Source organism: Carettochelys insculpta, chromosome 2 (genome assembly GCF_033958435.1).
Source record: "Carettochelys insculpta isolate YL-2023 chromosome 2, ASM3395843v1, whole genome shotgun sequence".
NCBI lineage: Eukaryota > Metazoa > Chordata > Testudines > Carettochelyidae > Carettochelys > Carettochelys insculpta.
The window spans coordinates 231,600,128-231,626,420 of NC_134138.1; the positions used below are offsets into that span (position 1 = coordinate 231,600,128).

General features: G+C 41.6%; 1 protein-coding gene across 1 annotated transcript in view; it reads left to right on the forward strand.

Moving 5' to 3' along the window:
- The window catches only part of SLC25A13 (solute carrier family 25 member 13), a 153,941-nt gene that overhangs the window by 112,898 nt on the left and 14,750 nt on the right, over positions 1-26,293 (forward strand). The window contains exon 14 of the mRNA XM_074984705.1: positions 21,492-21,632. Within this exon, the coding sequence (XP_074840806.1) occupies positions 21,492-21,632 (141 nt within the window). The remainder of the gene's footprint in view (positions 1-21,491; positions 21,633-26,293) is intronic.

Below are 26,293 nucleotides of genomic sequence, written 5' to 3' on the forward strand. Positions count from 1 at the left end.
TGTCTTGAAGTCTGTCTTGGCAACAAGCTGGTTGACGTGGTTGTCAACCTTTGATTCAGTAGTCTGGGCTGGGGATGACCTCTCTAGAACCCACTAGTTCAGAAAGGAAATGCCCAGTGTAGGGGCATCCATTGCAATACTCTGGATGGTATGGTTGTGAGGTGGGGGTGGAGATTATTATTTTAAAACAGGACTTTCAAAGAGATTAAGGTTGTTTAAGAAATTTGCCTGCAGTAACAGAAAAACACTGAACCCAAGCTGTAACCAAATCCCAATCCAGGATCTTAATCTCAGTTGTCCATCTATGAAATGAGGATAGTGCTTCTTCCTTTGTCTCCTTCTATGTGTCTGTTCAGATTCTTTCTTCCTCCGGCAAGGGTTCTTCTTCATTACATTTGTACATTGCCAACTAGATGCTACTACACACAGTGAGGGCAAAAAAAGTGGGCGAGTAGGTATATGTAGCATCATGCCATGTGTCAGGGTCAAGAAAATGAGGTTTTCTGAACAGCCCTACCAGTCAAATTATTAAAGTGTATTAGGAGTGATTGGGAGAAGTGACTCCTTTGTAGGATTTTATTCCAAGGTAGTTTTGGGATAGTTCTTATAAATGCACCATGTAATTAATAAATAGAAATAAAAACATTGGTTGCCATTAAAAAAGGCAGTACTGATTCTCATTTACTGTGTTGTTCCACCATCGTTGTAACAGGAAATCACTACTGTAATTTTGCAATAGACTGTAAAATGTTGAAAAAAATTGATATTGTAGTTACCAGCATAGACCCTTTTTGCAGGGCACTTTAATTAAAAACATTTAGACTGAGAGTTTTATTTCATTATAGTGAATTAACCTTTATATCATGGTAGTGCATAATGGCCACAACCATTGTGCTGAGCAACATAATGACAGTTCCTGCTCTACAGAACTCTGTGTCTAAAACCAAGACATGAGAATGGAACCTGTAAGCAGTCTAGGATGGTTGAGGAGGTGGGTAATCAGGGTGGATTGATTTAAATCAAAATGATTTAAACCATGATGTAAATAACAAAAAAAAATTTAAATCAAGTTACCAAAACAGTTAAGACTGTGCTTAGACTTCACTTAATTTTGGTGTAAGCCTCTATGAACTCACTGGCACTTGTGTTTTTTAAGAAAGCAAGTTTAGAATGGGGTTCCCTTGGAAAAGCTGAGTTACACTGAAGTAAAATAGGGCATAAATTATGGCAACACCATTAGGGTCTATAGCCATGATTCCCCAAAATAAGGGGCATGTTTTATGCAATATAAAAGAAGAAAATGATGCTCTATGGCAACTGGCAACTCTAGATTTCTCTTACTGCAGCTTCCTGTATTGTATACTTGAATGATAGATGTTAAACCTCAATAACTAAACAAGCTATAAAGATAACTTTTTTTTAATCTAGCAACATCCAACCCAGCAAGCATCTTGGAAATTTATTTATCAAATTACACTTACACTAAAAGGCATAAAGAGTCTTGAAAAATCGTGCATTGCAAAGTGAATTATTAAAGTTACTAATCAGTTGATCCACTCAACCATAATCACATTTCATCCACATCCTTTTTACATAAAACAGTTTTCCTTATGATCTTTCTTTCTTGAAATGAAGCCCTGTATCATCATCTTTCACTGGTTACACATGACACGTTTTTCTTTTTTAAATCAGGGAATGAATTTCTTCATAATATTTCCAGGTAGGGTGTGTCTTATACATGGCAGTTTTTCTATGGCAGAAGTGTGGGGGAATATGGGAAGCTGTATGTCTGCTGAATAGTGTTTTCCCTTTTTCTTTCCAGTCTACTTCACTGTTCCTTTCTGTGCTGCCTCCATGCTTTCCTATGTATCAGCAGATCCTAACCTTTTTGAGATAGTGACCCATTTTGAAGGTTCAGTAAGAGTTTGTGACCCAAGGCAATTCAAAACTGGCGGGGGGGTGGGGAGGGAGGTTCTTCACTGGAAAAAGTATTTTATAAATCTTGATTCACCCCCCCCCCCCACCCTCATACTTAAACCCCTCACAGCCCCAAACCACCTGTCGCCCCCAGGCTTAAACCTCTCACGGCACCAAACCACCACCCCCACCCCCAGGCTTAAATCTCTGCCATCCCCATAATGCCCCCCTGCCCACAGGCTTAAACCCCTTGCAGCTCCAGAATGCCCCCTACCTACCTCATGGGCACCAGTGCTGCTCCCCCGCTGCTCCGTTGCTGGACTGCTGCCTCCGGACCTCCTACTCCTTCCCATCATCTGCAGCATTGGCACTTCCCTGCCCTGCCGTGCTGAAAGGGGACTCAATTTAATTGGTTTAACGGCCAGATCCCTCCCATCAGCCATTAAACCAATTAAATAGAGTTTCATTTCAGTGCAGCAGGGCACGGACTGGAAGGAAAAGTGAGTGGCAGCAGCAGCAGCGGGGGCTGTAAATGGCTCCTTAGAGTCACATGTGGCTCACAGCTGCCAGTCTGGCAACCCTTAGAAAATCTAATGGCAAGCCATGTTTGGGTTCCGACTTTAGGTTGGGAAACCCTGCTCTATATTGTATCTCTGCCTTTAAGAGAATGACTATCTTAACTAACTTCTCTGCCATGCTTGGCCAAGGTCCGCAATCACATACACACACAACACAAACATCCTATCTAGCGCATGTCTTTCTTTGCACATGTTACTTTTTAGACTGTTGAGAAACCAAAATTGAAAGCCCAGAACTTTGAAGAATCATAGAATCATAGAATAGTAGGACTGGAAGGGACCTCGAGAGGCCATCGAGTCCAGCCCCCTGCCCCCACGGCTGGACCAAGCACTTTCTAGACCATCCCTGAAAGCCATCTATCTAACCTCTTCTTAAATATCTCCAGTGATGGATATTCTACCACCTCCCTTGGCAATTCGTTCTGGTGTTTGATCACCCTGACAGTTAGGAACTTTTTCCTAATGTCCAACCTGAACCTCCCCTGCTGCAATTTAAGTCCATTGCCTCGTGTTCTATCCTCAGAGGCAAGGAAGAACAAGTTCCCTCCCTCTGCCTTATGACACCCTTTTAGATACCTGAAAACTGCTATCATGTCCCCCCCACAGTCTTCTTTTTTCCAAACTAAACAAGCCCAATTCTTTCAGCCTTCCTTCATAGGTCATGTTCTCTAGACCTTTGATCATTCTCGTTGCTCTCCTCTGGACCCTCTCCAATTTCTCCACATCCTTCCTGAACTGCGGTGCCCAGAACTGGACACAATACTCCAGCTGAGGCCTAACCAGCGCAGAGTAGAGCGGGAGAATGACTTCTCGTGTCTTGTTCACAACACACCTGTTTATACATCCTAGAATCATGTTTGCTTTTTTTGCAACAGCATCACACTGTTGACTCATATTTAACTTGTGGTCCACTATAACCCCTAGATCCCTTTCTGCTGTACTCATTCCTAGGCAGTCCTTTCCCATTCTGTATGTGTGACACTGATTGTTCCTTCCTAAGTGGAGCACTTTGCATTTGTCCTTATTAAACTTCATCCTGTTTACCTCAGCCCATTTCTGCAGTTTATCCAGATCCTTTTGAATTATGACCCTATCCTCCAAAGAAGTTGCAACCCCTCCCGGCTTGGTATCATCTGTAAACTTAATAAGTGTACTTTCTATGTCAATATCTAAATCGTTAATGAAGATATTGAACAGAACCGGTCCTAAAACAGACCCCTGCAGAACCCCACTAGTTATACTTTTCCAGCAGGATTGAAAGCCATTAATAACTACTCTCTGGGTACGGTTATCCAGCCAGTTGTTCACCCACCTTATAGCAGCCCCATCTAAGTAGTATTTGTGTAGTTTATTGATAAGTATATTATGTGAGACCGTGTCAAATGCTTTACTGAAGTCTAGGTATATCACATCCACCGCTTCTCCCTTATCCACAAGGCTCGTTATTCTATCAAGGAAAGCTATTAGATTGGTTTGACATGATCTGTTTTTAACAAAACCATGCTGGCTGTTCCCTATCACCTTACCACCTTCCAATTGCTTGCAGATGATTTCTTGAATGACCTGCTCCATTATCTTTCCTGGCACAGAAGTTAAGCTGACTGGCCTGTAGTTTCCCGGGTTATTCTTGTTCTCCTTTTTATAAATGGGTACTATATTTGCCCTTTTCCAGTCTTCTGGAATCTCTCCCATCTCCCACGATTTTCCAAAAATGATTGCTAAAGGCTCAGATACCTCTTCTATCAGCTCCTTGAGGATTCCAGGATGCATTTCATCAGGCCCTGGTGATTTGCAGACATCTAATTTTTCTAAGTAAATTTTAATTTGTTCTTTTCTTATTTCAACTGCCAAACGTACCCCTTTTTCACTAGCATTCTCTATGTCGGGCATTCCTTCAGATTTCTCAGTGAAGACCGAAACAAAGAAATCATTAAACATCTCTGCGATTTCCAAATTCCCTGTTACTGTTTCTCCCTCGTCACTGACCAATGGCCCTACCCTCTCCTTGGTCTTCCTCTTGTTACCAATGTATTTGTAAAAAGCCTTCTTGTTTCCCTTTATACTTGTAGCTAGCTTGAGCTCATTTTGTGCCTTAGCCTTTCTAATCTTGCTCCTGCACGCTCGTGTTGTTTGCCTATATTCATTCTTTGTAATTTGTCCTAGTTTCCATTTCTTACACGATTCCTTTTTTAGTTTGAGATCATGCAAGATCTCCTGGTTAAGCCAAGGCAGTCTTTTGCCATATTTTCTATCTTTCCTACGCAGCAGGATAGCTTGCTTTTGGGCCTTTAATAATGTCCCTTTGAAAAACTGCCAACTCTCCTCAGCCGTTTTTCCCCTCAGTTTAGCTTCCCATGGGAAGCTAAGAAGCAAGAGCTGGTAGTTAGGCTGGACGTTCTTGAGCCATTAATTCATTTTTATGAGACTGTAAGTGTATGTGTAGCATGTTTGTGATGAAATTAATTGTCATTTTTAAATGAGAAATATAGTGTGTGATGATTTTAAAAAGATCAAAACTGATTTAAATTTTTAAAAATTTGATTTTTTTTGAAATCATTAATTTTTATCTACTTTACATGTAATGTAAATGTAATTACTGGTCCATATTGGTGGTGAGCACAAGTCTCCACAAGCTTAGTGGACATCAGATTGTACCCTATGTGCAGGCATGATGGAAGAAGGTGAGTTTTGAGGAGGCACTTAAAAGCGGACAAAGGGACGATATTAGAAATGCAGCCAGCTGTAAAGTGTAAGCAATCTCCAAATACCCTTTGCAGAGGGCAGAGTGTACACGAGATCATGGACAGGAGATGGTGGAGGTCAGACTGTTAAAATTATATTTCACAGTTACTGAAGAAATCTGTGGAAGTAGCAGTCTCCAGCTTCATATGGGCAAGAGGTCATTTAAATTCACACCATGCAGAAATCCACAGAACTCGCTTCCTGAAGGTTAAGCTTGAATTTACACTTGATCTTTTCGGTAAGTTCCTAGCAATTTCCACTTGTGAAGATGGGTCTCATTTAGTCTGTAAGTGCAAAAAACTTCAGTTGCACTAAGATATGAAGTTACCATTTTTTTAATGTGGTGGAGTGAAATTCTATTTATGACTGTAAAATACTTACTGTAAATGTAGGCAACTTTCCACCTAAGTAGTCAAGTATAAACCGGACAAGTTATTGCTGACTTCGATGTGTAGTTGAAGTGGTGTGTATTAAATTAATATTTTTCCCAGGGGTTAGAATGCCTTTTTCTTGCAACCAAAAGAAAAATACTTAAACTTTTCCATGCTCCCTTTTCCACCCAGTGAAGCAGAGTGGAATGAGGAGAAGGGATATGGTAGATTTATCTAGACTACAGTACAAGGTTATACTGCCATCGAGAGGTAGTCTGATAATATAAACTCCAAGATCAAAGGAGTGTTCTTTACAGAGAACTATAAAGACAATAACATTAACTTGCAGATTTTTAAAAATGCATTTTTATAGACTGTGTTCATATGTGAAGGCACATTAAAAATATTTATAGTAATCCTGGTTTGTGTATTTTTCTTTTAATGTATAATTCTTGGGCGATGGAAATGTTCAACTTTTAGTCTCATGCCATTCACCAAATAGGGAGTGCAAATGTTAGTATATTAACTTTAAAAATCAGTCAAGTTGTAAGTTTGTGATGCTTTAAAAATAAAAATAAATGTGTGTTTATATCAGTAGGGTCATTGTAATACTGTGTAGTTTGCAGATCCTGCAAAGGATTTTCTATGTAGCACTTTTAGGATGCATTCCCACATGTCGGTCACGCTCCTCTAAGGATGATGCATCTACTGTGACTGTAAATTTTCTTCTCTTTATCTGAAATAGAACATAAATAACAGAGTTGATTTTCTGTGCTGATTTATGTGTTATAGAAGCATCCTCATGAGTTGATGGATAAGATTTAAAATATGACTTTGAAAGGATCCCAACTTCAGCTCAGTAATCAGATGCAGCAAGGCTGAGCCCATCCGCGGTTTGTATTGACACATTCATAACAGCCGTTGGAAGGCCAATCTTTAATTGAGAAGGAATGTTTAACTGAAGACTGGGAGGAGCTGTGAATAGAAATCTTTCTTTAACTAAAGCATTTGTTCTAAATAGTTGTTTAAATGAAGTGAAATTCACAAATTCTCAGGTGTGTAAGTTTTTAACTCTAAATAATAATGAAGTGGGCATGAAGTGGGTATAGTGGAAAAGCAAAATGTATATTAAACTGATAATAAAATTTATTCAGGATCCTATTGTATAGTGCTCATAGAGAGGAAACAATTAAACCTGAGGGTGTTGTATTTAATAACTTTTTATTCTGATTGTTTCAGACTAAGCACATTGGTTACAAAGTATGCCTTACTTGTGCAGGCTTTAGCAATGTTAAAATAACTTCATATTGTGAAGGTTTCAGAAAAATTTACCACCCCTGACCATTTTTACAAAATAAAATGACAGGAAGATTTTCTTCATGAGGTCTTTGTCTCATGAGTTCCATAGCCAGAGAGTGCCTGTAACTGTAAGGTATTGGGGAAAACAGATGAAAGCAGCTTGTCTTGTTGCATCTGGTGAGGATAAAGAGAGGGGGCATACACTATTGATTTCACTTCTGGACTGGGTTCTGTTCCTGGCTCTGTCACAGACTTACTTTGTGACTTTGAATGTCTAATATCTATTTCATATTCCCTATTAGTAAAATAAGTATAATGATACTTAATCTGGTAAGCGTGTCGTAAGGAAGTGGCCTTTACTATTTGTGAGGCTTTCAAGACATAGGAAAAGCTCATCAATATTAAACAAGCAGAACATGGTTTAATTAGTAGTCTGGCCTTCTACATGTAAACTTTTCCCCCTTAAATTTCCCACCACTTGTATTAGCATACAGCAGTTTTCCCCAAATGGTGATCCATGGAACCCTGGGGTTCCACAAAGTGAAAATAAGAGTTCCACAAGAAAATTCCTCTGCAGCTCCATGCCGTGCCATCACCGAAACAGTACTACTAAAGTAATTGGTTTAATAGCTGACAGGGTGGTAGGAGGGATGTGTCTGTTAAATTAATTGAATTTAGTTCTGTTATTTCAGTAGTGGCAGGGCAGGGAGCTACAGGGAGCCCCTCATTCATCCTGCTACCTGAGTGGCCATACCCCTCCAATGGGCGTGGCTCGGCTCACCTCTGCCAGTGGAACACCTCAATGCCAGCCTTCCTTCCGCTGGGTGCCTGGTGTAGGCTCCCCAGGCAGTGCCACAGATGGGTTAGTCGTAGGGGCTAGTTTGGAACTGGGGTGGGTTTGTGGTTGAGAGGGGTTAAACCTGGGGACGGGGGGGTGAATTTGAGGGCTGAGAGGGGTTAAACTGGGGGATGGGATGGCAGGTTTGGGGCTCAGACAGGTTAAGCCTGGAGATGGAAGGTAAAGCTTGGGGATGGGGGGGCAGATTTCAGGGCTGAGGTGGGTAAAGCTTGGAGATGGCATGTAGGTTTGGGCTGAGGTGGGGTAGAGCCTGGGAATGGGATTCTGCCAAATTCTTTCAAGTTTAAAAGGGCTTTGGGGCCAAATAAATTTGGGAAACACTGAGCTAAAGATGCCAACATTCATGGCTAGTTGAATACCACATGGTAATACCACCACTGGGACTATGACTGCACTTGATGACCTCCTGAGGTCCCTTCCAGTTCCGTAGTATGTGTCTCCCCATATCACTGCTAGCTGATGTTGACATAGCCTTGGAATTTTTATCTGGTGAATTTGGGGTGTGGTGGGAAAAAGTTAGACACATACACATCTTGAACCATTTTAGCCAAGCACAGGGGCTCATGGCTGTGAACTACTAAAAGGTTGGTCTTTTGCCACATGGAACAGCCACTGTGTCTTTGAGCAAATCAGTATGTCAGGTAAGCTCAGCAAATGACAAACGTAAGATATTTTTAAAGAGCTGTTATTAAAGAGGTTTTACTGGACTTGTCGTTTTCAGCTGTTTCTATGGAATAGCCTGTCTGCCTTCATACCTTCCATATAGGTAGGATAAACAAGTAATTGCTATTTGGCTTTTGGGTCCTCAGTAACACTTTGCTCTTCTGATATTACGTTCCATTTGCAGACCTCCAAGGGGGTGTCTGCTCTGTAATTCGAACACCTGTGATTGGCTCATGTCGCCTGACTTGGACTTTTGAGTGGGAATCCGAAGGGCTATAGAATTGCAATGTGGGCATTGAAACTCAGGTGAAATGTGGGACCTTCTTCCCTCAGAAGGCCTCGTAGTTCGGGCTTCAGCCCAAGCCCAAGTGTCTGCAATGCAATTTGACAGCCGCTTACCCTGAGTCTTACAATCCAGAGTCAGCTAAAATGGGCCATCTGCAGGCATCAAATTGCCGTATCAGTGTACCCAAAGTGTGCTTTACAAATATTAACAAATTAAACTTCCCAACATGAGAAGGATGAGTAGTAGAATCCACCTTTTGCAGTTTAGAACTGATACAAATAGAGGCTAAGTCTCCAGAGTTATTTCTTCTTCTTAAACCCTTGTACTCGATGTGGAGCATAGGCCATCAACAAGTCTCCTCCACTTCAGTCAGAACAAAACTTCTAGCTGACTCCAAGAGTACCCCAGTTGTTGTCCTTCAATCTCAGTTGACCTCCACATGGTCCAAGGTCTCCCTCTTTTGCGTTTTCCTTGCGGGTTCCTTTTTTTTTTTTTTGTTTTTTTGTTCAGTCCTAGTGTTGACTTGGCTGACTCTGTCACCAAGTTTTTCAACTGGTCCCACTTTTGTGTTTGGTCTCCAGTCAGAGGTCCATGGGGCGTCAGCACTTTGTCAAGGCAGGCTGCGAATTTCTCACGATGACCGGTATGTTGCACCTTCCCAATATTGAAGGAGGATCTGACAGCCTTGAGCTTCTTGCGGTGCAGTGGTGTGATGTGCAGCATAAGGACTGATCTGATGGGTCTGTGATCAGTCCAGCACTCAGCTCCCCGCATGGCCCTGGTGATCTTAACATCTCAAATGTCCCACCTGTGACTGATGATGTAGTCAAACCACTGTTCTGATTTCGGGTGCAATCCATGTGGTCTTGTATTTATCGGCTTGCCTAAAGAGAGTGTTGGTAATCATCGGGTCATTTTCTGCACACAGGCTCAACAGAAGATGGCCATTGGCATTCATGTTACCAACACCATGATGCCCCAGCACCCCTTTTCAGGTCCCACAGTCCTTGCCAACCCTGGTGTTGAAGTCACCCAACAGGAGAAGCTTGTCACTAGGAGCTTGTCATCACACTAAGAGTTCACCAAGACTGATTTGATGAAAATGAGGAAGCCATCATGAAGATCGTAGAGGAAAAACAGAACACATTTCTGCTATGGCAAAATGATCAGTCCTCAATCTCCAAACGTGATCGTTTCAAACACCTTCAGAGCCAAGCGCAAACAGCACTTTGCAAAATGCAAGATGAGTGGTGGGAGAGTAAAGCTGATGAAGTCCAATACTACGCTGACACCAAGAACTCCAAGATGTTCTTCAGTGTTATCAAAGCTATATATGGACCTTCAAAGCCAAGTACTACACCTGTCCTGTCTGCAGATGGCATGACCCTTCTGAAGGGGAGAAGAACAGCATCAACAGTAGGTGGAGAGAGCACTTCAACAACCTTCTCAACAGACCCTCCATTGTCGACCCTATGGACCTTGACCAGATCCCTCATAAACCCATGACAGACAGTCTTGACCTGCCCCCAACAATGGATTAACAATGCCACACCAGCTGTGGCAAAGCCCCTGGGATGGACAGTATCCCTGCTGAAATTTTCAAAGTGGCAGGACCAGTGTCACTTGAAGCCTTTCACAACGTCTCCATTAGCATCTGGGAAGAAGAAGACATGCCCAAAGACTTTAAGGGTGCCACAGTCATCTCGCTCTTCAAGAACAAGGGCAACAGAGCTGACTGTGGAAATTACTGGAGCATCTCCCTTTTCTGTACTGCTGGGAAGATCTTGGCTTGAGTCATCCTCAACCATGTGATCACCAGCATCTCAGAGGAGAACCTACCAGAGGCACAGTGTGGTTTTCACCCAGGCCACAGCACCATTGACATGATCTTTGCTGTTTTTCAGGTCCAGGAAGAGTGCATAGAGCAGAACTTGTACCTGTGCACTGTCTTTATAGACCTGACCAAGGTGTTTGACACCATCAACAGAGAAGTCCTGTGGATTATCCTGTCAAAACTTGGCTGCCCGACAAGATTTGTTAACCTCATACGCATGTTGCACGATGACATGACAGGCTTTGTGCTTTCAAATGGCGAGTCCTCAGGTCCATTTGAGATATCCAGTGGTGTGAAGCAAGGGTACGTGCTGGCCCCAGCATTGTTCAACCTCTTTTCACGTGCATCCTCAGCCACACAGTTAGGGACCTGGACCATGGAGTCTACATAAAATACAGACTTGATGGGTCACTTTTTGACCTTTTGTCATCTGTATGCTAAAACCAAGACACTTGAGAGGCTCATCCTTGAAGCCCTTTATGCTGATGACTGTGCACTTACGGCACACAAGGAATCTGATCTCCAGCTCATCGTGAACAAGTTTGCTGATGCCTCTCGCCTCTTTGGTTTGACCATCAGCCTAGGAAAGACCGAGGTGCTGTTTCAGCCTGCTCCAGGGATCTGCTGCTCTCTCCGCTTCAATCTTTATTGAAGAAACAGAGTTAAAAACAGTAGAGGAGTTCAAGTACCTTGGCAGTGTCATAGCCAATGATGGCTCCCTTGACAAAGAAATCAGTGCCAGAATCTGCCAGGCCAGCTGGGCACTAGGATGTCTGAGAGCACGAGTGTTGAATCAGCAGAATATCCGACAGTCCACTAAACTGAAGGTGTACAAGGCTGTAGTCCTGATCAGTCTCCTGTATGGCTGTGAAACCTGGACCGTGTACAGAAAACATAAAACTGCTGGAGCGCTTCCACACACGCAGCCTGAGATCAATACTGCACATTTGATGGCAGGACAGAGTTATGAACCTGGAAGTCCTGGACAAAGCAGGAACCACAGTCATTGAAGCCATGATTCTGAAAGCCCAGCTTCGCGGGACAGGGCACGTCATACAAATAGAGGAGTCTAGAATCCCTAAGCAACTCATCTATGGTGAACTCTCCCAGGGCAAAAGGAATCAAGGTAGACCTTGCAAGAGGTATAAAGACTGCGTGAAGGCCAACATTGCTCATGCTTGTTTAAAACCAGATCAGCTAGAGCATCATGCAAAAGACTGAACAGGCTAGAGTGCTCTTGTACGACACACATATAACAACTTTGAAGAGCACTGATGCGTACCCCTCATTGATGCTTATGAGAGGAAGAAAGCAACAGCAGCAGCCACACCAACAGAGCCAGGACAGTTCCCTTGCCCTCACTGTGAACGCCCATGCCATTCAAAGCTTGGACTCCTCAGCCACATGCGAGTCACAGAATCATAGGGCTGGAAGGGACCTTAGGAGGTCATCTAGTCCAGCCCCCTGCTTCAAGCAGGATCAACCGCCACTAAGTCATCCCAGCCAGGAACTTATCCAGCTGGAACTTAAAAACCACGAGGGATGCCGAATCCACCACCCCTCTAGGCAACGCATTCCAATGCTTCACCACCCTCCTGGTGAAGTAGTTTTTTCTAATATCTAACCTCCACCTCTCCCTCTTCAACTTCAGACCATTACTCCTTGTTCTGCCATCTGACACCACTGAGAACAGTTTCTCACCCTCCTCTTTAGAGCTCCCCTTCAGGAAGTTGAAGGCTGCTATTAAATCACCCCTAAGTCTTCTCTTCTGTAAACTAAACAAGCCCAAATCCCTCAGCCTATCCTCATAGGTCTTGTGCTTCAGCCCCTTAATCATTTTTGTTGCCGTCCACTGAACCTGCTCCAACAAATCCTCCACATCTTTTTTTATACTGGGGGCCCCAGAACTGGACTCAGGATTCAAGATGTGGCCTCACCAGTGCCGAATAGAGGAAAATAACTACTTCTACACATCTGCTCGAAATGCTCCTTCTAATGCACCCTAGTATGCCGTTAGCCTTCTTGGCTCCAAGGACACACTGTTTATTCATATCCAGCCTTTCATCCAGCATAACCCCTAGGTTCCTTTCCAGCTTACTGCTGCTGAGCGAGTCAGTCCCCAGCCTGTAACAATGCTTTAGATTCTTCGGCCCCAGGTGCAGGACTCTACACTTCTTGTTGAACCTCATCAGATTTCTTTTGGCCCAGTCCTCCAATTTATCCAGGTCACTCTGGATTCTCTCTCCATCCTCCAGTGTATCTACCTCTCCCCCTAGTTTTGTGTCATCCTCAAACTTGCTGGTGGTACAATCCAGTCCCTCATCCAGGTCATTAATAAATATGTTGAATAACACTGGCCCCAGAACTGAGCCTTGCAGCACTCCGCTTGAAACCGACTGCCATCTAGATATTGAGCCAATGACCACTACCCGTTGGGTCCGACCCTGAAGCCAGCTTTCTATCCATCTTATAGTCCAAGGATCCAATCCATATTTCCTTAACTTATGGACAAGAATGTTGTGGGAGACTGTATCAAAAGCTTTGCTGAAGCCAAGGAATATCACATCCACTGACTTCCCCACGTCCACAGAGCTTGTTACCTCATCATAGAAGCTAATTGGATTGGTTGGGCAGGACTTGCCCCTGATGAATCCATGTTGGCTACTTTTGATCATTTTCCCCTCTTCCAAGTTCTCCAAAATGGATTCCTTGAGGATTCCCTCCATTATTTTCCCAGGGATTGAGGTAAGGCTGACCAGTCCACAGTTCCTTGGATTGTCCTTCTTTCCTCTTTTAAAGATGGGCACTATATTTGCCTTCTTCCAGTCATCCACTATTTCCCCCGATCTCCAGTAGTCTTCAAGGATAATGGCCAAAGGTTCATCCATGACCTCTGCCAATTCCCTCAGTACCCTTGGGTGCATTAAATCCAGACCCCCATGGACTTGTGTACATCTAGTTTTTCCAGATAGCTCAGAACTTGTTCCTTCCCCACAGATGGCTGCCCTCCACCTTCCCATACTGCATGGTCTAGGATCATCATGTGGAAGTTAAGAACATAAGAATGGCCATACTGGGTCAGACCAAAGGTCCATCCAGCCCAGTATCCCGTCTGCCGACAGTGGCCAATGCCAGGTGCCCCAGAGAAGAACAGAAGACAATGATCAAGTGATTTATCTCCTGCCCTTGTACTGAAGGCTAGGGCACCATACTTTACCCCTGGCTAATAGCCATTTATGGACCTAACCTGCAAAAATTGATTGAGCTCTTTTTTAAACCCTAATAGAGTCCTGGCCTTCACAGCCTCTTCCGGCAGGGAGTTCCACAGGTTGACTGTGCGCTGTGTGAAGAAAAATTTCCTTTTATTAGTTTTGAACCTACTACCTATCAATTTCATTTGGTGTCCCCTAGTTCTTGTATTATGGGGAAAGGTAAATAATTTTTCTATATTCACTTTCTCCACGCCATTCATGATTTTATGTACCTCTATCATATCGCCCCTCAATCGCCTCTTTTCCAGACTGAAAAGTCCCAGTCTCTCTAGCCTCTCCCCATATGGGACCCGTTCCAAACCCCTAATCATCTTAGTTGCCCTTTTCTGAACCTTTTCTAATGCCAATATATCTTTTTTGAGGTGAGGAGACCACATCTGCACACAGTACTCAAGATGTGGGCGTACCATAGTTTTATATAGGGGAAGTATGATATCTTTTGTCTTATTATCGATCCCTTTTTTAATAATTCCTAACATCCTATTTGCTTTACTAACTGCCGCTGCACACTGCGTGGATGTCTTCAGAGAACTATCCACTAGAACTCCAAGATCCCTTTCCTGATCTGTGTAGCTAAATTTGACCCTATCATGTTGTATGTGTAATTTGGGTTATTTTTTCCAATGTGCATTACCTTACACTTACCCACATTAAATTTCATTTGCCATTTTGCTGCCCAGTCACTCAGTTTGCTGAGATCTTTTTGTAGTTCTTCACAATCCCTTTTGGTTTTGACTGTCCTGAACAACTTGGTGTCATCTGCAAACTTTGCCACCTCACTGCTTACCTCATTTTCTAGATCATTGATGAACAAGTTGAACAGGATCGGTCCCAGGACTGACCCCTGGGGAACACCACTAGTTACCCTCCTCCATTGTGAAAATTTACCATTTATTCCCACCCTTTGTTTTCTGTCTTTTAACCAATTCCCGATCCATGAAAGGATCTTTCCTCCTATCCCATGACCGCCTAATTTACATAAAAGCCTTTGGTGTGGGACCATGTCAAAGGCTTTCTGGAAATCTAGGTATATTATGTCCACTGGGTGCCCCTTGTCCACATGTTTATTAACCCCTTCAAAGAATTCTAACAGATTAGTTAGACACGACTTCCCTCTGCAGAAACCATGCTGACTTTTGCCCAACAATTTGTGCTCTTCTACGTGCCTTGCAATTTTATTCTTTACTATTGTTTCTACTAATTTGCCTGGTACTGATGTTAGACTTATCGGTCTAAAATTGCCAGGGTCTCCTCTAGAGCCTTTTTTAAATATTGGCGTTATATTGGCCGTCTTCCAGTCATTGGGTACCGAAGCGGATTTAAAGGATAGGTTACAAACCACTGTTGTTAACTCCGCAATTTCACATTTGAGTTCTTTCAGAACCCTTGGGTGAATACCGTCTGGTCCTGGAGACTTGTTACTATTCAGCTTATCAATTAACTCCAAAACCTACTCTAATGTCACTTCAATCTGGGAGAGTTCCTCAGATGTGTCACCTAAAAAGGCTGGCTCAGATTTAGGAACCTCTGTAACATCCTCAGCCGTGAAGACTGAAGCATTGAGACTCTGAAGTTCTGCCTGTCTATCTGGTCCTGCGCGTGGAACTGGAAGCATTTCAGAGAATGCCACCATAGATGTTCTGGATTTCAGTCCCTTTCCTAGTAACCTAAATTTGGCCTCCAGAACTTCTCTTCTACCCTTCCCTATGTCATTGGTACCGACATGTACCACGACCACCGGCTCCTCCCCAGCACTGCCCAAACACAAGTCTGTCTAGATGCCTCGAGAGATCCGCAACCTTCGCACCAGGCAGGCAAGTCACCATATGGTTCTCCCGGTCATCACAAACCCAACTATCTATATTTCTAATGATCAAATCCCCCACTACTGAAACCTGCTTCTTCCTAACAGCTGGCGCTCCCTCCCCCGGAGAAGTATCCTCGGCGCGAGAGGATACCATAGCACCCTCTGGAAGGAGGGTCCCAACTATGGGATGGTTTCCCTCTGCTCACATTGACTGCTCATCTTCCCTGAGCCTTTCATCCTCCATAACAGCATCAGGACTGTCAGATTGGAGGTGGGACAGCCCTACTATGTCCCGGAAAATCTCATCAACAAACACCTCTGCCTTCCTTAGCTCCTCCAGTTCAGCCACCCTGGCCTCCAAAGCATGCACTTGGTCTCTGAGGGCCAGGAGCTCCTTGCGTCGAGTGCACACATACGCCACCCGCCCACAGGGTAGGTAGTCATACATATTGCACTCTCGACACAATAAACAGGATAGCCCCCACTCTGCTGCTGGGCTTCTGCCTCCATTTCCTACTCTAATTATATATGAGGGTTTAGTTAAATGTTTCAGATAGAGGTTGTTATAAAGTATTTAAGTTTAAGGGCAATAGAAGTCACTGGCTCCCTCCAAGCTCCCCCTCTCAACTCCCCTCTCAAAACTCCCTCCTGTTAGCACTCACCCTGTTCGCAAGCACCCGGTCGCAAAGCTCCCTGGTCACTTACTAGCGGGGTTTAAGTGCTCGGCCTCCCTGATAGCTCCTCCCTCTGCCTACAGCTCAGCCAATCAGCACACGGTGTTTCAATTCAAACCTAATCAAGACTCTCAGCTTCCAACTGTCTGCCTGAGCACACGGCCTTTCAAACAAACACTCAGCTCAACACTCCAAACTCCAAACAAACAAACAAACACAAGCCCAGAACCCCCAAACACAAGCACAAACACAAAGTTGACTTTGTCCATGAAGACTGAGGCAAAAAAAGCATTGAGTGCCTCAGATTTTCCTACATCATCTGTCATTAGGTTACCTCCCTCATCCAGTAATGGCCCCACACCTTCTCTGATAACCCATTTATCGTTAACATGCCCGTAGAAACCCTTCGTGTTACTCTTCACATCCCTTGCCAGCTGCAGTTCCAATTGTGCTTTTGCTTTCTTGCTTACTGCCCGGCATTCTCCAGCTGTATGTTTATGTTCCTCCTTAGTCAGCTGTCCACATTTCCATTTCTTGTATGCATCCTTTTTGAGTTTAAGCTGACTAAGGATTTCCCCGTTAAGCCAAGCTGGTTGTCTACCATGTTTGCATTTCTTACTGTGCAGCAGGATGGTTTTTCCTGTGCCTTCAGTAAGACTTCTTTAAAATACTGTCAGTTCTCTTATAGTCTTTTCCCCTTCATCTTCGTTTCCCAAGGGATCCTGCTCATCCATTCTCTCAGGGAGTCGAAATCTGCTCTCCTGAAATAAAGGGTCTGTATGTTACTGTTCACCCTTCTTCCTTTTGTCTGGATCCTGAAATCTACGATCTCCTGGTCGCTGCAGCCCTGGTTTCTTCTCACTTTTATTTCTTCTACTAGTTCTTCCCTGTTTGTGAGCAGCAGGTCAAGTTGCTCACGGTCCCTGGTTGGTTCCTTCAGTCCACAACCAACGAGCCTGTGCAAGCTCAAGATGTCATTGTCGGACACGACAGACTACGTACATACATACCTCCTGTGTTGCATTTGAGAATTTGACAGACTATGCTAGATGATGGTTTTCTGAGAGCGTGGCCTACCTATCCCCACTTTCTTCTGTTAGTTTGGAAGTCAAGTGGTTCTTGTCATGCTGTGTTCTGAAGCGCCTCATTTGTGACAAGGTCTTGCCAGTTTAGGTTGGTCATAATTGACCAAGTTGCAGGTGGAACTGACACTTTAACCACAAGACAGAGGTTTGTCCCAGGTATATATGTCTGAATTCAGAAATCCACATCTGTTTTACACATATCTTTCATTGTTCTTCAGGACTAAACCTACATCCTTGCTCTGGCATTTAGATTTACAGTTTTCAGTCTTTTTTTAATGGATTTGTAAATACATTCTAGTGAGTTTTCTCATCCCGTTTCAGTTGTGTGAATTGAACTTCCATTTTGTCCTCTTTTTTTTTTTTTTTCTTTTAATATTATTCTTCTTATACTTGGCTTCCTGTTAGTGAAAATTGTGCATATATTTCTTTAATCAATCAGGACACAGTGAACTGATATGAAATTAGGTGTGGGGAAAAATATTTTGCACTAATGAAAAACAGTTCATATATGTGGAACGTAGTTTATCTGATTATTCTTTGAACAAAGGGATGGGAATGGCCTGAATTTTAGTTACAAGATACTAGTCCATGACAAGTGTTTTACCTTTTTTTTTTTTTGTTGTTAAATAATTGCTTTAAAAGAACTGTCTTTAAAATACAATAAAGCAGGGATTCTCAAACTGTGATATCGCGACCCCCTAAAATGTTAAATGAATTTGTGTGACCCCCACCCTCACTGCTCTATGAGTAAAGCTAATCATTTTACTGGGATTAGGACTGGACAAGAAATAAATATGCCAATAACTTTTGATAACTAATTTTTTTATTGGAAATAGATGAAAAATATCAAATTTGGAATCCTGTTGTTTAATGTGAAGGATGAGCTTGTTTATTGTTACATAATTTTTGAAATCTGGGTTTCATTGTCAAGATAGCCACTCTTATTTCTCATTCCGCATTTACTTTTAATGGGTATTTGCTTTCTATAGCAGCTACTGCAGAAAACCCTGACTTGTGCAAATAAGACATTTCAGTATGTTCATAGCCTTCTCACTTAATTCTTTGTACTCATTTTGCACACTGATCCAAAATTTAGAGAGAGAAATTGTTGAGCATTTTATTTTTAAAACAGTGTCAAAAGAGATATCAGTGATTGGCTGCTCCTTGGGCGTAGTGATTGTACCAGCTATTAGTTTAGTGTTGAATGGGTTCCTTATCCACTCAAATTTTTCAATATCCACATCTGAGAAGTAGTTCTTGAAGTAAAATTTTCAAGAAGAAAGGTGATTTAAAATACAAAATTTCACATCTGTCATTTTAGTTTGCTTGGCTTCATACTTTCAGCAGATAGCATTTTCTGACAAATAACACATTGAGGCTGTTCTATTCTAGTAACAAAAATACTTGTGAAACCAAAAGATATGTAACTTTCATCATACTTTCTTGATTTAGGCCTAATTTTATCAGCAATATCGGTAGATTTGTCATCAGCTTTTCACTTACCACTCAGCAAAATCCTTTTCATGTTGTAAGGCTCCACATTTAAAATAACAGATACGTTTTTATGAACTTATAATAATTGGTAACAGAATAAAACTTCACATACACTCCAAGGACTACTAAAGACATTGTACTAGTAAACACTGCCACGTAGGTAGAGACACCAGACACACACGAATATTTGCGAAAGAAGCTGAATCCGACCGTTTGAGATCATGGGATAAGCATTTAGATCGTCGGTGGAAGCATCAGAGACACGCAAACATTTGCGAGAGAAGCTGAGGCCTACTATCGGTACTCACATGATCAGTGTCAATGAATAGATTGACAGTTGAGATGCCAGAGACACACAAATTTTTGCAAGAGAAAAACCGAATCCAGCTGTGACCGCCCCCCCCAGTTACTCGTGACCCCCTGGGGGGTCGGGACCCACAGTTTGAGAAACGTGGCAATAAAATATGGAAAAATTATGTAAGATTGTGCCAAGGGCTGAAGATTTATGTAAAGCAGGAACACTGGCTTATGGTTAATTCAAACCGAGTGGAGAGCAGAAAAGAAGGGAAGGCTTACAACAATGTTTGTCAGAGGAAATCTGTGGTGATGCATATTCACAAGTTAATATAACACTTTACAAGTAGGATTTTTCTCCACAAAATTTTAAAAATGTCTGATGGCATATACGGATACTTAGTATGAATTGTGCTTCAAAGTGAAGCTTATGTGAAATAGCAGTTTGAGTCACCATAAAGGCTTTCCAAAATTTTACATTCCTGACTATTTGGGAGGTGTGTGGATGGGAAGGAAACTGTGATAGCAGACTGGTTGTTTTACCTGTAAGATTTTGTTTGAAGAGTACTTCTTATTAAAATACAGAAGTGAGGTCGATCAATGTGCATGTTGAAAAAATTAGTGATTTCTGGTGTCAACAAGAATAGCAGTTTTACCCTTACTAGTACTCTGGCTTGGTAAAAGCAGCTTAAGTTATGCCAATTTGAAAGTCAAAACCAGTTGAGCTGCACAAGAGTGTGCTTTTTATGGTCAAAATAGGAAACATTTGGGATGTTTTGGAGGTTATGTAAAGACATTAATTTGTAACCACACAACATAACTGCAGTCTAAGCGGTAGGCAAGAATAGTTATGTATGCCATTTGCTGTTTCTCTGGTGCATTAGTTAAGTAGCATTACAGCACGCTTTTTGTTGGAAGATAGTTAATGTGTGCCATTATTAATTTTTTAAAAAATACAACCTATCTTCCCCTCCCTCCAAACAGATGCCATAGTACTGCAGATACTCTGCTTTTTCATTTATACTTCTTTTGATTTTGCTATTTTATTCTAAAATACAATTTTCTTGCTTTAATTTCTGTTTTCCATGCATATCTGGTAGCGTACCTGGCACTGGAGCAAGATACAGTACTCTTGCTATATAAGTAAGCAAGTTGGTATATGTAGGGAGAACGTTTGCAGAACTTCAAGTGGATTGGGTTTTGAATGAATAATACTGCTTTTACTTAACTCAATGTATTCTTTTTGTAACTTAGATGCAAGAATTAATCTTTAACAAGATCTGTTCGTGTATTGCGAGTGAAAAGGCTGCATGCTGAAGTAGTTATCATGAATAAGTTTAACAAAATTCAAGACCCTAAATCGCTTGTCTATTTTAAAGACAATTACACGTGGTTTAAATCTACTTATGAGATATTAAAATAGGCATATAACTGAGTTGGTTTTGTGATTAATAGATTTCTTGCGGTGCTGCAAAATAACTAATATTTTGCAACAAAATACAGTAGACCCCTAACTTGCATTCTTGGCAACCCAGCGTAAGTTGAATTTTTGCATAACTTGGGGAGTCAGGAAACTGACGAGCACTTATCAATTTCCTGGCTGCAACAGTGAGTTTGAGAGTCAGGAACCAGGTGGCAGTCTGGTACCCAGGGACTAGGAAGCCACTCCTGTCGGGCGGCAGTAGTCGGGGTAGCAGTCTCGTTAACATGACATACATGCAGATCTCACAGTTTTACTGTAATGATCCTGTGTACAGATAATGTACAGATTTTTTGAAGTTTGATTAAAATGACATTTCCTAATCACATTTTGAAGTTCCATAACCTCTAAAAAGCATATGAAATTCAGTGGTCTAAATTCTTATTCTCTGACCCACCACCAGAATTATGAGAGAGATCCTGTTAGACCCTGTTGTTCAGTAGCATGTTTAAGTACTGACAGACAGATCTCAGTTTCTTTACTTACTAGTTTTTCTTTTCATTTTTTTATTTGCTTTACAGTTTTCTTGGCTTGGCAATATGGTATAAATTGATGATTCTGGATGCTTTCTTTTAACAGCAATGCAGCTGCTGTTTGTACTGTAACGTCACTAACATCTCTCTCTCTCCCCTTCTCCGTTCCCTCATCCTCCACATCAGGTGGTGGAAGCTGTTTTGCCATATTGGTTGTAATGCATTAAATAACTACTAGAAAAACATAATTTCTAATTGCCTAACTAGGCCAGAAATTAAACATCTTTCTCTTGAATGTTGCAGGATCTTCACTGCTCATAGTTAAATGTGTTCACATCTATCCCCCTCCATTTTTACTTCTAGGCTGGAGGCTCTCAGGTGATCTTCACAAATCCACTAGAAATTGTCAAGATCCGATTGCAGGTGGCTGGAGAAATTACAACTGGTCCACGAGTTAGTGCCCTCACTGTATTACGTGACCTAGGATTTTTTGGCCTATACAAGGTAACTTTTTATTTAATCTGAGTTGAAATCCAATACTAAGGTCCTGTGATGAGAGCCGTAACTAAAGGCTTATACAAAATACCCTAGGCTTTGTTTTTTTAAAAAGTCACAGTGTTTGCTTATAATCATAGTCCTAGATATCTTCTCCCATCATCAACAGCACAGAGATGGAGATATGAGAATAAAAGTATGGCATATTGTGGCCCTCTAGTGTTCTCTGCATATACCTAAAGAGAGGAAAGATGTATGCATTCCAGACATAACCTGTCACACTGATAGGTCTTTATCTACTATTGTGAATAGAATTATTGAAAATGATCTGGCCAGATTGTCTAGTAACTTAAAATGGTATAGGCCCTTTGACTAAGGTGCGTGGGCTTACTTCAGCCAACTAAGGATCTGGTATAGGGCTCCACCCAAGTTGTAATAAAAATTAATGCACGTTTTAATTCATCTTACTGATAAGCATTTAAGTGCTATACAATTAATTTAGAAATACAGACAACCAGGAATCTGGCCTAAGGGCACATCTCAGAGGTCTCTGTCAGGTTTTCTCTGCCAGAGTAATGGACCTGTTAAGAGAAAGGATAGGGATAGGATTGTTTGTTTTTGAGTGAGCACAGAGACACTTGCACTGTAGCCATTACTGATGTGAATAGTCCGCACTCAAGTGCATAGTCTGGTCTACTTCTCATTTTATACAAATAAGGGCTGGCAGATTGGAGCTTGGTGTAGATAAGCACAGCAGGTATGACATCTCATTATCCTTAACATAGAAATCACATCTTAAGTTTATCTGCAGGACCAAAAGTAGTGACTATAATAGTTTTAAAACTATTTTTTTCCATTCTGAAATCTACTGTGTATAGAAGCAGGGCTGACTCTTTTCCAATGGTATATCTCCAAGATAGTGTTTGGTAGCATATAGCACTACTTGTATTTTTTGTAGTGGTACAATTATAAATTGAAACAAAAGACATCATGAACACCATCTGAGTAGTGAAAAAAGTGCCACTGTATTTGTCATTTGTGTTTGTAGCCATACAGTTCTTAAAACTGTTTTGTTTCCATCACAATGGAGGCATTGGCATATGTAAGTGCATGATGTGTGTTTTGGCCTGGAGAGCAGTACAGATGACTGAATAGGGAATGTTTTACGCCTCTAAATTGACTTGCTAATTTTTTGGTGATCTCAATGTAGCTGATCCTATTGTATGAACTGTCAGTAAATAACATTATTGTGTAGCCCAGGGCCAACATTTACAACTGAAAACTGTGGCTGTGGTAAGCATTCCATGTCTTTCAGGCTACTTATAGGCTTAGAGGATAGATACCGAATGCGACATATTCCAGTTGAAATGAAATATAATTCTGATTAGAAAGAACACCACATTACTTGATTAGAGTAAACCAACTTTTCCGAGCAGTTGGTGCTAGCTGCAATTAGTACTGCATAGAAGCTTTGGAAATATTTTGTTTGCTAGGCACAGACGTTTTTTTTGCGAACTGATAATGATAATTTCCGAATGTAGCTTTTGCTTTTGAACATGTACCAATTTTAATCACAGGTGATGCAATTACTGTGCTAGAGAGTCACTGAAGAGAGGCTGGCTTTACCCACACTGTGAAAGCCGGAGAAGCCTATTTTTGGCTTTGATTTTATCCTTTTTAAATTTGTGGAATTCAGTGCCTAGGAAAAGTTGACCATCCTGGCCATCAAAATAATGCTTACCTGCAGAACATATAAAGTAGACACAGTACAGTACAGCTACTCCAAACTCCTGCACCAGTTTGGTTCACCCTGACTGGGAGAGACTTGAGCGTAAATGTAGTCGTCATCTGGATTTTCTTAAACAGACAACACAAATTAAACTGGAGTGAGATCAGTAACTCACTTCACATAAACCACCATTCGCTTAACAGAAAAGTATCTATCAGTGTGTGTCCAGAAGTATCTATCAATCTGGAGTGAATTTTAACTATTGGCTTTATTTGAAAGCCACTATTTTTAAAAGCCGTCTAGTTCTATTTACTTAATTTAATAAAATAATTTGCTAATAGAACAGCTGAACACCTAAATAATATTAAGTGCACTACATATTTTAAAATACCTGAGTAAATAAGGATCCCACTGTGCTAACTAATAAAATGTTAGTACTTGGATAAAATATCTTTATCTTGATAATTGCTCTAGTGGGATTAAGACAGGTCTTTCATATTTTGAACTTTTGTTTTATGTTCAGTGTTTTTACCAAGATATTCTGGTGATTTTAAAAACGGTGAATTTCCTTACGTTAGTAGGTATCAATCAAACCCTGCCCCGCCCCTAGCATTGTAGAAATATGAAAAACGTTTTTCTTAAAAGATGGCTTGATGTGCAAGTATAAATTGTGGTGTACTTTTAACAATCTGCCAGAGGTTTGTCTGGAGTTCATATACATATTCAGTCTGTTTAGCGGCTGATACTGGTGGACGGATGCTGTTTAGGAGCAATTAATTTATCATCCAGATCTAAACATGAGAAGTCATCTTTTCGACAGAATGAGCAGACTTTGCCCCCAGGCATCTCTTCGGTGACAGGCACTCTTTTAGAGGCTTTAGTTAAGCCTTTTGAGGTGTAGTCACTCTGGTTCTAGCCACAATGGAATTGCTCCGCCAAGCTCTGACTTCGGTATTCAGGGGTGCCTCTTTACATTTCTGTTCTCCCTACTGCACCTGTTAAGGGACAGATAAATCTCCACCCCCTCAATAAAGCTGCTGAAGAAATGAACCTGGCTTACCTGTAGTTAATAAATATTGCCAACCTACATAAAGCAACCCAAATTTCAGTACCTCAGACTGTCAGGTTGCTGGTAATGTTGATCAGGGCTAAAAGCTGTTCTCCACTTCTGCAGTCATGGAGCTCCCCAGGGTTTGAAAGGGAGCGTGTCAGCATCATGACACTGTTACTCTTCACATTTGATCCTACAAGACTCCTTACTCCAGGGATATCAAACTCAAAGCCTACTGAGGGCCACACAAATGAAAACTGATAGCGTTCAGGGCCGCCAAAGAAAACGTACTTCTGTTGGAAAGTTGTAATTATTTATTATCAGATTATGTGTTCGGTATATTTATAACATTTTTTTAGCTCTTGGTTGAATATAATACAGTCATTTTAACTGAGAATTTAGTAAGTAATATGAATTTTGTTTTACAATTTTATTAATAGGTCAAGGGGCTGCCTAGTTCCTCTGTCCCTGGCCGAGTCCCCAGGGCTGGTGCTGCCGATGGAGCTCAGTGCCCAGCTGGCTCCCAGCCCCAGGGCCACAAAAAAGTTCTGTCGGCCTGCATGTTTGACATGCTTGCCTTACTCACTGCTCTTGAAAGGGGAGAATACACCCCTTCTCATTTGCATCATTTCCCATTGTTCTGCCTCATGGGGCGTCAAAGACCTAACTCCTTTGTTATTAATTCACCTCTGCTCCTGTTCCTAGGGCCAGTGGGAGTGCCTCTGGAAAACTGCTAGTTCAGACAAGAGTAAAATGCGTTAGTATGAGGCATTGTAACAGTAAAAGTGCCACTGTCCTTTTATTGATTTCTACAGCAGAGAGAGAAAGAGAGAGGTTTCTGAGTTTCCACTTGCAAAGTTTCCTCCCAGTAGTTCTGCAGGGGGGAGGAGCTGGAGTTTCCCTCCTGCTCCCATTGCGTTATGGAATACAAGAAGCTACCTGAGGCTCATTGAAAGTATTTGAAAAATGTTTTTTTCAGAAAGGGGAGTAGATACCTTAACGCAGGTATGTGCAAAGTAGGGGGCAGGCCCCCTTGGGGGCATAAAATAGCATAAGGTGGGGGTTAACATGATCAGCTGCTGGTCTTGGGCTCATCCACCTCATTAAAAATGTTGAAATGTAGTACTATTTTTACATATGGTGTATTCACATTTATGTACCAATTAATAAAGTTTTTACATTCTACAGACTTATTTTCTTACGCATGCTGAAAGCTTTTTTCCTATGAATATTACCAAAATTTCCATCAGTTTGAATTACATTAGGCCGGTTGGAGGTACAGGGGCAGTATAGGGAGGCTGCTAATTGCAGGGATGAACACTGGGGCCCGGCTTGAAAAAGTTTGTTTGCCCCGTCTTAGCTAACCTTTTCAGATGCGATGGATGAGAGTAGGAATAGTACTTACTGATCAGTACGTTTGTTAGCACAATAATAGACCTAATTTATTACTTGTCAGTATAATATTAGCTTTTATACTGGGAGTTTGCGAACTTCTTCCTACAGTATTATCAGCTGGTCTTCTGCATGCCAGCATTTCACTTTATCTCATGCAGCTTTACTATATTTCTGAATGGCAAGGTAGAATCTGAAAAATTTGCTAATAATCTTCTCTCTTTAATTAGACACACACGTGTGTATTGGAGCTGACTGTTTACAATGAGCACTATAGTTTGCCACCCCCACCTCCTTTTTTTTTTTTTTCTTAATGCTTCCAGTTACTCAGGAAGAAGTCTACTTACTACAGTTTTGCCCAAGTAGTAACTGAACAAGGATGTCATGATTTGGCTTAGTAAGAGTATTTTGTCTGACTTAATTATGTAATCATACAATGAATTCTCAACAAATGCATAATACTAAACTGAGCTTTGAACCAGGAACAAGAGAGCACCA